The sequence below is a fragment of the Lepidochelys olivacea genome (genome assembly GCF_965140295.1).
Source record: "Lepidochelys olivacea isolate rLepOli2 genome assembly, chromosome: 2".
In the NCBI taxonomy this organism is placed as follows: Eukaryota; Metazoa; Chordata; order Testudines; family Cheloniidae; genus Lepidochelys; species Lepidochelys olivacea.
In genome coordinates this window covers 24,770,891-24,785,941 of record NC_140412.1, presented here as the reverse complement: position 1 = coordinate 24,785,941, position 15,051 = coordinate 24,770,891, and the positions used below count along the sequence as shown (strand labels likewise).

General features: G+C 41.2%; 1 protein-coding gene across 4 annotated transcripts in view; it reads left to right on the top strand.

The window, feature by feature from the left end:
• The window catches only part of COL14A1 (collagen type XIV alpha 1 chain), a 173,899-nt gene that overhangs the window by 147,399 nt on the left and 11,449 nt on the right, over window positions 1-15,051 (top strand). For all 4 annotated transcript variants that reach the window (XM_084621152.1, XM_084621150.1, XM_084621149.1 and 1 more), the window contains 5 exons: window positions 5,279-5,332; window positions 7,576-7,647; window positions 9,490-9,525; window positions 9,988-10,054; window positions 11,093-11,281. In XM_084621152.1, the coding sequence (XP_084477278.1) occupies window positions 5,279-5,332; window positions 7,576-7,647; window positions 9,490-9,525; window positions 9,988-10,054; window positions 11,093-11,281 (418 nt within the window). The remainder of the gene's footprint in view (window positions 1-5,278; window positions 5,333-7,575; window positions 7,648-9,489; window positions 9,526-9,987; window positions 10,055-11,092; window positions 11,282-15,051) is intronic.

The window sequence follows — 15,051 nt, the reverse complement described above, 5'->3', positions numbered from 1 at the left end:
ACTCATACTTACAGTCCTCATTCTCTCCTGAGAGATGCAAGCCACCCTTGTGGGGGCAGAAATAGCCAGCTGGGAAGAAAGGACCATAAAGTACCATTCTAAGGGATGGTGCGGTAGGTACATCTCTCCTGCATGCACATACTGGGGGAGAGACTGCCTCCATCACTCTGTCCTCAGATTCCTCAGCTCATTTGAATTACTCCCTACCCCAAAATGTCTGTGACTTGGTCACCTCTCATTGTTCCCTGGTGGCTTTTTCCCCCCTCCATCCCCGCCACCTCCATCTTCCCTAGGGACTCCCCCTGCACACCAGACTTCTCCTTGGCAGAGGGACAAGAACAATATGCTGGTGTTGGGGTTGCAGCCAGGAATGATTTAGCAGATAGGCAGGTAGCCTTGGAAAGAGGAAACTGCTTTATTGCATGTGGCTCACCATGTCTCTGCTGAGCACCAGGAAGCAGAGAAGAAGAGATGTGGTGTCAGGTGACTACCTTCCCTTGAGCTGCTCCATGGGTGTACTAGTAACTCAGGAACAGGTGGGAGGGCTTTGACCATCTGCTGCTTTACCTTACTTGCCAGCATTAGCCCAGCTGGAAGGTGCATTTAACTCTTCTGGTCCTTCAGAGCTTTCTCCTGGCCATGGTGACACACTTCTACCTGCTCAGCCCCATGTGTGGAATAGAAAAGGACCAGATTGGTAAGGAAGGGAATTTTATTTTCAAAACAAGATTTTTAGCAGCATAGTATAAACAATGGAGGAAAAACATTTACGTGGTTAGCAGAGTACACCATATCGGGCCTTTTGAGTTTTAAAATGTGAAAAATAAAAGAGAAACTTCTTGTATGTCAGCTCTTAGAGGGGATGACTCAAATATATTCCTTTTAATCTGCAGTACTACAAAGGTGAGGTGGGATATTAAATGGGCATTACTGTGTTCAAATGCTGTGAAGCAGAACTAGTCTAGTTTGGCTTGTGCTGTCAACTTTCCAAACACTGTCATTACATTAAAAGGATGTGTATTCTGAGCAGTGAAAGATTCTAGAAATCACTTTACTAGTATTTTCCCGAATTAGCTTTATTTAGTCAGAACAAAACTGAGCCCTTTTGTGAACCACCTCACATCTGCAGATTGACATTACTGAAGTAGTCTATAGTATTTTAGTGAATTAACTGGATACTTGTATGCCTGCCACCATTACTATGAATTAGCATAAGGGTAAAAACTAATGCAAAATAACTTCAAAAATCCTTTACAGTGGTGAAATGTGGGAGGGAACAACACTACTTTTTGAGCTTTTGATCTGGCAAAAACAAATATTTGAAGTCTCGAGTATACTGGCATTGGGCTTGATTCTGTTCAGACAAGCCTGGCCTGCCATTATATCCTATCCTGCAGCCTTTGCTTGGACACGCTCAGTAGTTTTCCATGAGTAAATACTGAATGATGGGGTTCACTAACTTCAGTGAGAGTTTTGCCTACATGCAGGACTCCATAGTTGGCCTTTAGAGTGAAAATCAGCCTTCTGCAGAGGGCCAAAAAAAGTCTAAGTACCATGTATGTTCAAGGTGTGAAATCTTGGCGCCTTTGAAGTCAGTGGGAAAACTCACAAGGACTTCATTGGGGCCAGAATTTTACCCACAGTCTTAAATCAGGTTTAAGTCTCATTCTGCCCACTGCACATGGGTGAATTTAAGGTAGCATTTTACCCCAAAATACACCACTGATATTGATTTCTCGTGCATGTATTTAAGTTCAGTAGCACAATATGCCCTGAACTAAACCAGTCTTACAAAATAATGCTGGATAATTTTTGGTTGGCATTCAAATCTAAACTTCTCTATATTTGGGGGTAGTTTTGAAATCCAGGCATTGAGTGTGGATTCAGCTCTTATATGCATGTAAATCTGAAATATCTGGTTCCTAGACACAGGAGTATCTGGAGCAAATTCATGAATCCTTGACTACTAAGTTTACTGAATAAGACCACATCTGAGGTATAGTACCATATTTCCAAAAGATGACAATATTTGGGTTAAGCCATCAAAAGAGAGCTCAATAAATGAAACAATGCACAGTATCCCAATGTTTTAGTATTCTGAGTACTATTCTGTGAGCTCACACAGTCTTTACTCAACCAAAATTAGTGGCATAAGCAGCCAACAGAAACACATTTCCATTTTTTTCTACCAATTCCTCTTCCTAACCGCCACCCCATGCTACATATGTTCAGAATTAGTCTAAAACACATATCAGCTATCAAATAATCTGAAAAACCACTAACCCTCATGGTGGCATAAACAAACCACACTGTTATATATTTTTTACTTCTGGGTTAGCACAACAAACATTTACGACCATACTGCTCCTTGAGACAGACTCCTGTTTGACTTAATTTATAAACGGCAATTTTCACACCTAACAAATACAGCGGGAGACCATTTTAAATGGCCAAGAGATACAGAAACAGTGCCAAGAGAAATGCACCCCCAGGATATGCAAGGAGACATTCTCCAGCAGCCAAGAGTAAGAAGTATTGCCCTGTGGGAATAAATGAATTGTAATTAAAAACTTTACATTCAAAGAAAAACCAGTATTTCTAAGCTTACTGTTAGTTCCTGCCATTTACTGGCAGGGTGGAAAGGGAAGTATGGCAGTAGTGTGGAGACTCTTTGAGTCCAATTCAGCTCCTTGGAGGTCAGTGGAAAGACTTCCATAAAATATTCTGGATGAAATCCTGGCCCCATTGAAGTCAACAGGGACAGGTTTTCACCTACTTGTTTTTAAAAAATTAAACAGTTTGTTTAAATATCAAAGCATCAGTTTTCGTGAGAGTTAAACCAATATGAAAACAAACAGGTATTCTGCTTCACATCACTTTGTAAGGGGCTTCCATACTGCGAGTGTCACAAATGAAGACTGTCTAACATAAATTTTTCAAAACGTTCTTAAAAACAAAACACTTCTTTAGCAAAATGGCTACTACCCGCATCAAGCTCAGAAACACCGCTTGTATTTGTCAATTTTTATTTTTGATTTCATTTCACGGGTTATTCATGGATAGAGTTTGTCATACCTTTAGAATTTGCAGTTTCATGAGCTGAGCAAACTTTTCTTGATTTGCTGATTTGATTTGAAATGAACAAAATTTATTTATTTGTTTATTTATACTTTTAAAGTGGATTCAGGTACACTGGCATTTATTCATGGTAACATCACCATTCTTTTTTATTCTTTAGTTCTTATCATAATGAGGGGGCCTTATAGGGCTCTTGAAGCTTTAGGAATCATAGTGGTATACTTTGAAACAGGAAAGCATCCCTTATCCACAGTGTGGATAGTTGATATAATATGGATAAGTTATATGATATACTTATTTTGTCACCTAAACACCTTTACAGCAGAGTAGAGAATATTTTCCAGTTACACCAAAGATAAATTTTCAAACCAATGGTTTATACCATATATAAGCAGGTTAGAATCACAGTTTCCAAATGCTAAAGCATTACATCTAGTCTGGGCCGTTCCTAGGGGGGTATGGGGCTCGAGACAAATCAGCCTGCCCCCTAGTCTCCTCACTGTCCGCCCAGCGCGCCCAGCCACCACTTGCCTCCTCACCCCGCCTGCCCTCCCACCACTCTCCTCCTCGCCCTTCCGCCCGCCTGCCGCTCGCCTCCTTACCCGCCTGCCCACAGCTCACATCCCTGCTAGTCTCATCACCACCCATCCATTGCACCCGTCCATCCGCTGCTCTCCTCCTCGCCATCTGCATGCCCATCTGCCTCCTCACCTCCCTCCCTCTTGCCCTCCTGCCGCTTGCCTCCTCACCTGCCTGCCCGCTGCTCACCTCCCCGCTAGTCTCCTTGCTGTCCATCTGGTGCACACACACCGTGTCCACCCAACCGCCGCTCCTCAGCACCATCCGCCCACCACCTGCCCCCTCACCCCGGCCCATCTGCCCTTTCGCCTCCTCACCTGAATATTGGGACAAATGGCATCCTGATCATACATCAGTCGGAATGTGGGACAAAGGACTAAATATTGGGACAGTCCTGATTTTATCAAAGCATGGGGCCCCCAAAGCGTGGGGCCTGGGGTGGTCGCCCCGATTTGCCCTACCCAAGGGACGGCTCTGCATCTAGTAGTTTGTCACCTAACCACTGCTAAAATCATCAGAATTTAAGGGGAGGAGGAAGGAGGGAAAGAAGAAAACCAGTATTATGTGATTTATTTTTTAAGGTTGCGCACAATATATTGTAACTTGTCAGGGTTGGGAGCCTTTTGGTGGACAAATATAAATGCTTTTAGAACTAGCAAACTTTTCCAAATATTGGTTCTGGATTAATGATCAGAACAATTGGTGGGGTTATGATTTAGAGTATGTTAATGGAAAAATATGCTTCCTGATTAATATGCATAAGTATCCTTTACTCTTCTACATTTGTACACTTCCTGTCATGAGTAATTTGCTCTCTAGTATGGGGTAGTCTTTGGCTCTGGTTCAGGAAGGTTCTTAAGTGTGTAACTTCATTCATGAATATGCCCAATGAAGTCTCATTAAGCAGCTTCCTGAATCAGGGCCTCTGTGGTGTCCAATAAAGCTGTGCACTATTTCTGGGCAATGAAACTTTCCTTTCTGATAATGCCTTCATCATGAAGTCAATGGGCATAGTCACATGAGTAACAATGATCTGTGAAGAAGAGTTGGTAGGATTGGGATCCATCTCAGGTAATTTTAGTAAGAGTTTTCAGAGTGCTTAAAATTCACAAAAGAGCAATCTTCTCCTCCAACATTATAGGTGAAATTTGCCCTTTTGCAGAGCTTCAACACAAGACTTACGTACCACTTCATCCCACTTAAACATTGTTCTGAGGTCCTAAGTGGGACTTGAATGGTATGTAGGCTTCTGCTGGCCCTCTGGATGGGGTGAACTTTTTTCTTTTTCTTTCATAGAATCATAGAATACTGGGGTTGGAAGGGACTTCAGGAGGTTATCTAGTCCAACCCCCTGCTCAAAGCAGGACCAATCCTCAACTTTCTTTTTCTTTCTTTCTTTCTTTCTTTCTCTTTCTTTCTTTCTTTCTTTCTTTCTTTCTTTCTTTCTTTCTTTCTTTCTTTCTTTCTTTCTTTCTTTCTTTCTTTCTTTCTTTCTTTCTTAACAAAATCTTTTAATAACAAAATTAAAAGTAAGTTGCCTTCTAGAAGAAATTATCTGGACTTGGAAAGTATAACTCTTCTAAGAAGCTTGTTGATTAATTTCCATGTTCCTCTTCTCTAGGGTGCACCTGGCAAAGATGGACCCACAGGGCCCCAAGGTCCTCCTGGGCCAGTGGTAAGTACTGTCTATGTGAGATTTATTACTGTATGAGTTGAGGTCTTTTCAGGATGTAGGTTGCTGTCTGTGCCAGCTGGGGCTAAATAGCCGATTGCACTGGAGATTAGAATTCAGATTAATCATGAGTTTGGCAGAGAGCTGACCGTGCTATGCCAGTTCTTTGGATTCTTACCTTGAGATACAATGACTCCCCCATGGTAAAGGGAGATTGAGTCACTCAATAAATAGGCTGCCATCTTGTGGTAAGTAAAGTAGCTGCGTTGTGTAAAGTGGACTAATAGCCCTTGGCATTGAGATGAGGCAGAGACTCTAGTCTTGCGGGAAGTTCCAATCTGGACTTGTTCTCTGACATGAGCCGCCAGAGTTCATTGCCCCAGGTCATGCAGCTGAAGCCCTGTAGAATGTATTCAAACATTTCACAAAATAATTAAGAGATCATCTAGAGGCCAGAGTCTGACCTCAGCTGGCTTCAGTGGGAGCAGTACACATTCATCTGAGGGCAGAATTTTGTTCCTTGTGTTATAAATCTGCCTCTGGCAGATACATTTTTTAGGAGTGATATATTTACTAGCAAGATTTGTAGTGGGGTTATAGAGAACCATGGGCCAATTTGCCTGTGATGGTTTTAAATATTCTCTAATTGCCAGATTCTGCCAGTCTTACTTATGTTCTGTAGTAGGGCAGATGAAATCAGTGGGTAAGATACTACACATTATGAGCAAGCGTGGCAAAATCTGACCCTAAAGTTGTTGCTGTTAACACTGACTAGGATAGAAGATAACTTTGTGGAAGGAATACATGCACCTTAGACATTCACAATCTGTGGTTTGAATTCCTTATTTGAAGGCTTGTGACACTGAAAAATGTACAAGGGCTTTTATTTTATTACTTTATTAGAACTAGCCAGAATCAGGACACAAGACCATCTATTATTTACATGTTAGTGACAAGAAAATAAAATATTTAGAAAGTAAAAGTCCACCTGCAATCTCCTGAGTTTCCCCTTCCCCATTCCTTGGCTACTGCACTAATATCATTACTACTTTGGGGTCCTACAGGAGTGGGGGAAAAAACAGTTGAAATAATCCATGAGGACAGAGGCAATGAACCTAACCCATTTGGGAAATAAGATCTGAGGATTCATGTGAGTGCAAATCTTGCCCCCGAAGCTACAGTCACAGGAAGTTCCATGGTAGCAGAACAGCTGTGGTTACACCGTATATGGAGGGGTGAGATTGGGACTGGGTGGGCCTGGAGGAAGGCAAGGCCAAAGGATCCATTGCTGTGTAAACCCTTCAGTGATTCCAGAACATCAAGCTGCAGTAACTTCCACATGGTTGTTCCATAACTACTCAGCAATCTGGGGAGGGGTGGATTCTTTCTTTTGTTCAGCCGCTCCCTAGTTACTCAGGCCAAGTGCTGGGTTAAAATTTGCCCTACAGCCCTGGACCCTCAGACTCACTGAAGTCCATGGGAGGTTTGTCTGATTAAGGATTGTAGGATTGGGCCTTTTACTCCTTTGTGAAATTATGTAGCTACACATTGAAAAAAGAATGTGTTACTAGCTGAATAATAGTGTTATTACCCTTTATGATATTTGCATAATTATAAATAAATAAATACTGCCCAGCACCTATTTCTTTACCTGTTTTGAGCTGACATTAACTAATGCATTACATTAATGAATATTCATCACTGTGCAAAGCTCATCTAGAACAGCTATAGTTTCATTCTTAATTCACCTTCTTGTGCCTATTGCATGGGGTCTCCAAATAGTGTATAGTTTTAAATATAGTCCATGTTTCAATTTTTTGAGGAATTGAAGTGTGAGGCAATCTGCTGGTAGTTTAATTCACAATTTCTTCAAATTTGTAAATTGACCTTTTCTCTGATTTTTAATAAGGATTATTAATTCAGAATTCATTTATATTTTAATGGTAATTTAAAAAAAGAAAACAATGACAATAAACATTTCATCTCTGGCTTCTATTATTATGGACATGAAAGTGGATCCATAGGACTTGATAAAGGACTAAATTTAGCAGCAATAATCTAATGTAGTGTACTATGCATAATGTGTAGTCTTCTCACTTTTCAAATGACCAATGCATCATTGTGGAACTGCTGTAGCTAGGATGCTGACCATATATTACAAAAATTGTGTTTAAGTATTTTTGTCAATAAGAACTCATTGATGTGGATGTCACAATTAACTCTTTACTCTTTCTTTTTCCATTTAGGGAATACCTGGTGCTCCTGGTGTTCCAGGTGTTATGGGAAACACTGGGCCACAAGGTGGTGTTGGACCTCCTGTAAGTAAGCTAACATAATCCTTATATATTAGCAGTCCTGTGCTATTCGGTGTCTAACCTTTGCTGTTATCCATTACAAAAGCTACACAGGACCCAGAATTGTGGTCCATTTGCTCATAAAGCACTCACGCTGATTGCAATTAATGACTAAACGAAACATCCCATTGTTGTTTTAATTTAGGTTTTCTTTAGTTTTGTTTTGCTTTTGGTCTGACTCAAAATGTTGTGTAGAAATATATACATGAAAGCATCAAGAAAAGACATTGTCCTTAAAGGTTAAAAGCATACAGGATGGGAATTCATATTCTGAATGTAGCCGTTTAATTTTCTTTCCATTTCAAACTACGTTAAAGAAAATAAAATGTTCCTGCTTTATTAGACTTAACACTTTCCACAAAGATGGCATTTTTTCAAAGTAGCCTGATTCTGATCTTATTTATACTGGTTTTCCACCAATGTAACACTGTTGACTTCAGTGAGTGTACTCCTGATTTACATGGGTGTAAATGACATCAGAATCAGACCCACTTTTAAACTGTAATTACAGGCTTCAACTACAGAAAATTTTGCCATTGATGTCAGTGAGAGCCCTTGGGCTCTTGATTCTGTTCAGGATCTAATGCTCAATTTTTCTACCATTTAAATGTCAATGACTTGTTTTATACATGAAAGAAAACATTTTAAGTAAAAAAAAAATCTATAAAATGAGGGTATAAATTCCACACTAGTGATAGTTTTGGAGTTTTTCATTTGGCCTTTTAGGTGTAGCTATTCACCTAAATATTTTGAATTCATAAATTATGAATTTAACATTTTAACATTTGTTTCCTTATGTAGCCTGCTTAAAATATTTTTATATATCATAATGGATGTTATAATCTCATGTTCTAGAAAGTATTTGAGTCTGACATTGTCCAGCTGCACGTCTGGCTTGATTTGTAGAATACTAAATAATTTTAGATTTTTTTCAAACATCCAGTCGGCTTTGGCGATTTATACTAACAGAAGCATTTGAAATATTTGGCTAAATGGGAATATAGTGACTGATGATAAAATATAAGCGAAGATAATACACTAACACTCTCTTCATCATACTCTACCAGTATAATAATGAAATGCCCAATTAAGAGATTTGGTGAGCTATAAAACTTACCTGGAACTGGAGCATTGACAATAATATAGGCACATGCTCCAGAAATTGGTCTAAATTTTCGTAAGTGCAGATATGCCTGAAGGTCATATGAGGCCAAACTCTGAGCGTGCCTGAAGTCTTACTGGAGAGGTCAAAAATGACAGAAAATCAGGGCTGCATCCACCAAAACCTACAGAATGGCCAGGTTCAAAAGCGGGTACATTTATGCTGCAGATTTCAGTCCGCACTGCTGTTGGCCCAAGCGCCATTTTAGAGACAACCGAGGCAACAGAATACAGTGTGAAGAGAAAGGTGAATTTGGCAGCAAGGGAACAGAAGCCCCCCTGAGTTTCCAGAATATCATCCTGGCTACACTAGCTCTGAGAAAGAGACAGTACTCACAGCCATTAGGCGGGATGAGTTTTCCCAGACTCAAGGGTCAGAAATGAGGAACAGTGGAGAGACAAAAGCTGGGAAAGGTAACCGCCTGCTACTCAGTCATGGAAAGAGAAATACCTGCTAGGTGTTGACAAGGAAAGAGCATATTTAAGAGAATGTTGCTGTCCGTTCGCCAGGGTTAAATAGGGTTCTAAAACTGAGTTGTTTACCTTCCTTCTTTTCACTGTAATACTCTAATATTTGGAGATTCAAACATACAGTACTTAGAACTAGAGAAAGGTAAGAATTAACTTTGTTTAATCTTTTAACAGGGTGCTCCTGGTGCAAAGGGGGAAAGGGGTGAGCGGGTAAGTACTCTGTAGCCATATTCAATAGCCACAAATACATTTCAATCTGACCTTCTGTCCCATAAACCCCCCACCGCAGTAATTTACATTCACTCTACTCATAGCTATGGTGAGTTTAGATCTAATCTGACAAACTTTTCTTCTTCACTGATCTCCGTCCCTCTCTCTAAATTTTAATAAAATTAAAAAAGAAAGTAACAATGTGCGTGTATCAGTGAGCATATCCCATGATCTTCTTTTGTGGTTACCATCCCCAGCCTTTTGTTTGTTGTCTGAAAACAGGAGTTTCTCATTTCCAACTCTGTTATCAACATCCTGGGCAAGTCCCAGAGGTTCTCTGCCTCATTTTCCCCATCTGTAACATAGGGATCATAAAGACATACCTCCCACAGGCTCTCTGAGCACATTCAAGATAAAAGTGCTATAAGAGAAATGTGTGGCTATGATGGTGTTGTTATCCAGGGTGACATTCAGTCCCAGGCAATGGTGCGTGCGGTTGCTCATCAGGTGTGTGAACAGCTCATCCAAGGTAAGTAGATCAATATCTCTTATGTTCGAATTTTAGGTGGCTGTTTCTACAACCATAGAATAGATCTGTAGCTGGTACGAAAACAAAAAGCCACCAAACAATACCTACCCTCTACTGTTTCAGAGTAGCAGCCATGTTAGTCTGTATTTGCAAAAAGAAAAGAAGTACTTGTGGCACCTTAGAGACTAACACAAGTACTCCTTTTCTTTTTACCCTCTACAGTGTATTCCCTAGGCCACCGAACAATGCCTGCCCTCTAACAGTGTATTCCCTAGGCCACCGAAGAGTACCTCCCCTCTAACAATGTATTCCCTAGGCCACCGAACAATGCCTGACCTCTAACAGTGTATTCCCTAGGCCACTGAAGAGTACCTCCCCTCTAACAATGTATTCCCTAGGCCACCGAACAATGCCTGACCTCTAACAGTGTATTCCCTAGGCCACCGAAGAGTACCTCCCCTCTAACAGTGTATTCCCTAGGCCACTGAACAATGCCTGCCCTCTAACAGTGTATTCCCTAGGCCACCGAAGAATACCTCCCCTCTAACAGTGTATTCCCTAGGGCACAGTGCCTACCCTCTAACAGCCTGTACCCACGGCCACCAAACAGTACATACCCTCTAAGGCCACTGAAGACTACATACTTTCTAACAGAGTATTTCCTAGACAACCAAACAATACCTATCCTCTAGCAGCGTATACTGTATACCACTGAACAGTATCTACTCTCTAATAATATATACCCTATGCCACCGAACAGTGCCTACCCTCTAACAGCATATACACTTGGCCACCAAAGAGTGCCTGCCCTCTATCAGTGTATATTCTAGGCTACCTAAGAGTAGCCTATACTTCTCCACCCACAAGTACACACTTTATCATCACCACAACTAGCATATATCACAGACCACATTCTTAACTTCTCCCTCTTAGGACGAGAGCCTTCCAGCACCCCTTTCACCAACCTACTCCCTTCAAACACCCCTGAGCCAGATTATCCACTTTGTCCTGAATTTGGTGGAATCTTTCCCCCCACAGGTCACATGGCCAGATATAATTCAATTCTGAACCAGATTCCAAGTCAGTCTGTCTCAGAACGAACCATCCCAGGACCTCCTGGCGAGCCAGGTCGACCAGGATCTCCTGGGTCACAGGGAGAACAAGGAGCACCAGGAAGACCTGGATTTCCAGGCAATCCTGGCCAGCCAGGAAGACCCGGAGAAAGAGGTAGGCTGAATACTTAAAATGTATGGTAATATATATCACCATGTTGCCATAATATCATTACTTTACTTACCTGATTTAATTTTAACATGTGAACATAGTTTTCTCTCTAGTTAAGAGCTGGTCCTAAGCTGCAATGTTTGGGTAACACTGAAAGCTATGGAAACTGCCAATCACCAAGTTAATGCAACCTTTTACAGAGTGTGATTGGGTAGAATCACATTTGGGATTGATACAACCGCTGCTAAGGATTGATGATCATATGAAGATGTACATGGTGCAAGAGGTTTGCCTTTTTGCAGAATTCTGGGGTTGTGGAAGTTTACAGCTCCAAACGTGTTTCATTTTGAAATCTGGTTTTTGCCCTCCACCCTGCAAATGAAGGCACTACTGTATAGTCAAAAGAATATCAGCTTCAAAACTGGTAGGTTAGTTCTGGGGAAAAGGTAGAATTTTCTTACTAAATTTGAAATGAATTAGACTAAAGGTTCCTAAATTATAATACCATAATGACACACATTGATCAGATGGGGAAGGAGTGTACTGTTTGAGACAGGAGGGCAGGATCAGGGTCAGATGGTGAAAAGGCGAGGATAATGAAAAAGGTGGGGCAAAACAACAAAAAATTAAATGAAATTTTGCAGTTAACCAGCCACTTGCCAAATTTCCCCTTCATCCTTTTACCTATATTTATATGATGTCCCTTTGCCCCCTCCTCAGTCTGTTTTGTCTAATTAAATAGCAAACTCTGTGGGGCCTGACTTTGTTCCAAACTGTGAGACATCTGGCATGCTTTGGTGTACTTTATAAATAATAACAGTAGCCTCAAAATGGCACTGTGAGACTAAATCAGTCAGTGACTGTGAAATGCTTTGAGATCCTCACAGGGAAGGCACTACTGAAGAGCCAAGAATCATTGTTCTTATCATTACAATTACCAATAAGTGGCATTTTAAAAAATTTGGTCCAATGGCTGTTCACATCCTGGAGCTTAATAGGTCACGTGTCCTGTTTGGTAGCCAGAAAACTAATATTATATTGTTCTGAGGAGAACACTTTTGAGTGACCTTTGAACTTGCCACCCTTCCTCCCCCACAAGTCTCTAAGCCCTCAAGGCCATAATTCGAATGACCCTACTGTAAGAGGAGATGAGATTTAGAGTGCAAGCTTGTCAGCGATGGATTTCTGTGCTCAAGATGAACGATAGACATTGTTCCAAGCTATCGGGAAAGAGGGAGGAGGGGACAAGAATGGAGGGAGATGGGAAGATGAAACAAACAGGGGACTGACTGAAACTGGATGAGTGAGAGAAAACCAATGTGGGCTGCAGGAGAGCTGCCTCCATAATGTAAATCTTTGCACCATTTAAACAGTTTCTTAGAGTATGCAGAAATCGCACAGGGGTTAAGCCCATTTATATTAACAAAATGAAGGACAAATAATGCTATTGATTGTAAAAATTAATCTGCAAGAAACAGCACAGACAAGACAGCTAGTACAGAAATGATGGAGAACTTAGAAGTAATAGTTCATGATGACAAAATATTGCCCAAGAATGAGGCCCCCCCATTCATTATTGCTGTGGATGCAACAGCTGCTGCAGCAGAAGATACACTTTGGGAGGGAGCTTTTGTTAATTTGGATTTGGAAATAAAACAAGGCTCCATTAAGCATGCTGTCAACCACTGTTAGTCCTCATAGGCTTTTACTAGATGTGATGAATGCCAATAGTTGATACTGTCTCAGTGTGCCCAATGGCTAAAACTAGACTGTTTTAAGGATTGGGATCAAATGATGAGCAACTGCAGATATGGTGTCCTTCTGAATGGGCAGTTCAGCAAAGCACACGCCCTCAAGGATGGTCTACCTCAAGGATCCGTGCTGGCTTCTTTACTGTTCAACATCTACATTAGGGACTTACCCAACACAATTTTGTGTAAGTTCATTTATGCTGATGACATTGCTCCTGCTGTATAAGGCAAAGCACTCTCCACCATCGGCAATGCCCTCTCCACTGACCTCAGGATAATGACAGAATATTTTCAGTACTGGAAGCTCCACCCCAACTCCTCCAAAACCTTGGTAGTAACTTTTCACCTAGACAACAAAGCTGCCAAGAACAACGTAATGTCATCTTTTTGTGGTCAATGGGTCTGAAATGAGCCCTTGGATGCAACCTCAGAAAGACGGTTGACTCTTAATCCCAATCTGGAAAAGATACATGAAAAGATAAAGGCAAGGTCTAGCCTTGTCTGAAAACTTGCAGGCACAATATAGGGTGCCGGTGCACCCACACTTCGAACAGTGACTATAGCACTGGTATACTCAGCCACTGAAGATTGTGCACCGGTCTGGGTGGGCAGCTCACATTCAAAATCTCTGGATGTGCATCTTAATTCCATGATGAGAATCATAACTAGAACATTAAAATCAACACCTGTTCAATGGTTGCCCACTCTTGCACATATACCCCTATCCAAAATCTGGAGAGACACAAGTACAGCTCATGAGTACAACGAAACTGTGGTCAACCTGAATTTACCAATTCATGAGGCCCTCCATAACCTTATGAAAACACATCTGAAATCTTGCACGCCTTTTGGGGATTGAGTTAAAGCTCTTAAAGTGTCCCCATTCAATCCTCATCCACGTTGGAGAGAAATCTGGGATAATGCTAATGTCCCAAACACACACTTGACTGCCAACCCCACAAAAGAACTTCCAGGCTTCAACCTGCCCTGGAATCAATGGTCCACATTGAACCATTTTAGAACATTGCATGGCAGATGCTGTCATCTCTCACACCTTCGGGAGATGATAGGCAAGGCACAGTGTGACTGTGAACACCAGTCAGAAACTGTAGGCCACGTTTTAAATCAGTGCCCGCTTTGGTCATTCGCAGGTGGCATCTCAGACCTACATCAAGCATCTCCCAAAGCTGTCTCACTAATCTGGACATAGTCACCGGAATATCACTAATTGACTCTCTCATGCAAGAAGAAGTACTGTCATGGGGAGAAACTACTGGATAGTAAAGGACTCTTTAATCTAACAGAGAAACAAGAACCAATGGCTGGAAGCTGAAGCCAGAAAAAATCAAACTAGAAATTAGTCACAAATTTCTAACAGTGAGGGTAACTAATCATTGGAACAAACTACCACTGGAAGTGGTGGATTTGCAATCTCTTGATATTTTTAGATTAGGTTGGGTTGCTTTTCTGGAAAATATGCTGTAGTCAAACACAAGTGATTGGGCTCAATATAGGGGCAACTGTGTGAAATGTAATGGCCTGTGCTACACAAGTTGTCATACCTGATGATCTAATTGCCCTGTTAAACTCTATGAATGTTTGGATCTAGGAATTCCACCCCCAACAGAAAATTCTGGAGAAATCTTCACAAGATGGCATTTCCCCCTCTTTGGCTCCCTCTTATGAGTTTTACAATTGGAGGAGGCTGTCTTAGCCTTAGCTTTTACTCAGGAAGGAATTTAGATCACAAGCAACCTGAAGTAGATTAATTTTCCTATGCTCTGCTGTGCTGTTTTGGGTGTTTGCCATGCAGATGACTTCAGTGAGAGTTTGCCTGAGTAAAGACTAAATAAAATCCAAGTGAAGACCTCAGAGTTTAGCCCACAGTGTACATAGTTTCTCAGTTTGAATAGTCATGTTTCAAATTTGCCATTGCTTATTGATATATTTTCACCTGGTGTATATGTGTATGTGAAGGAATAATAATTCAGTGTGGGAAGAGTTGTGGTTTGAAACCTCTTG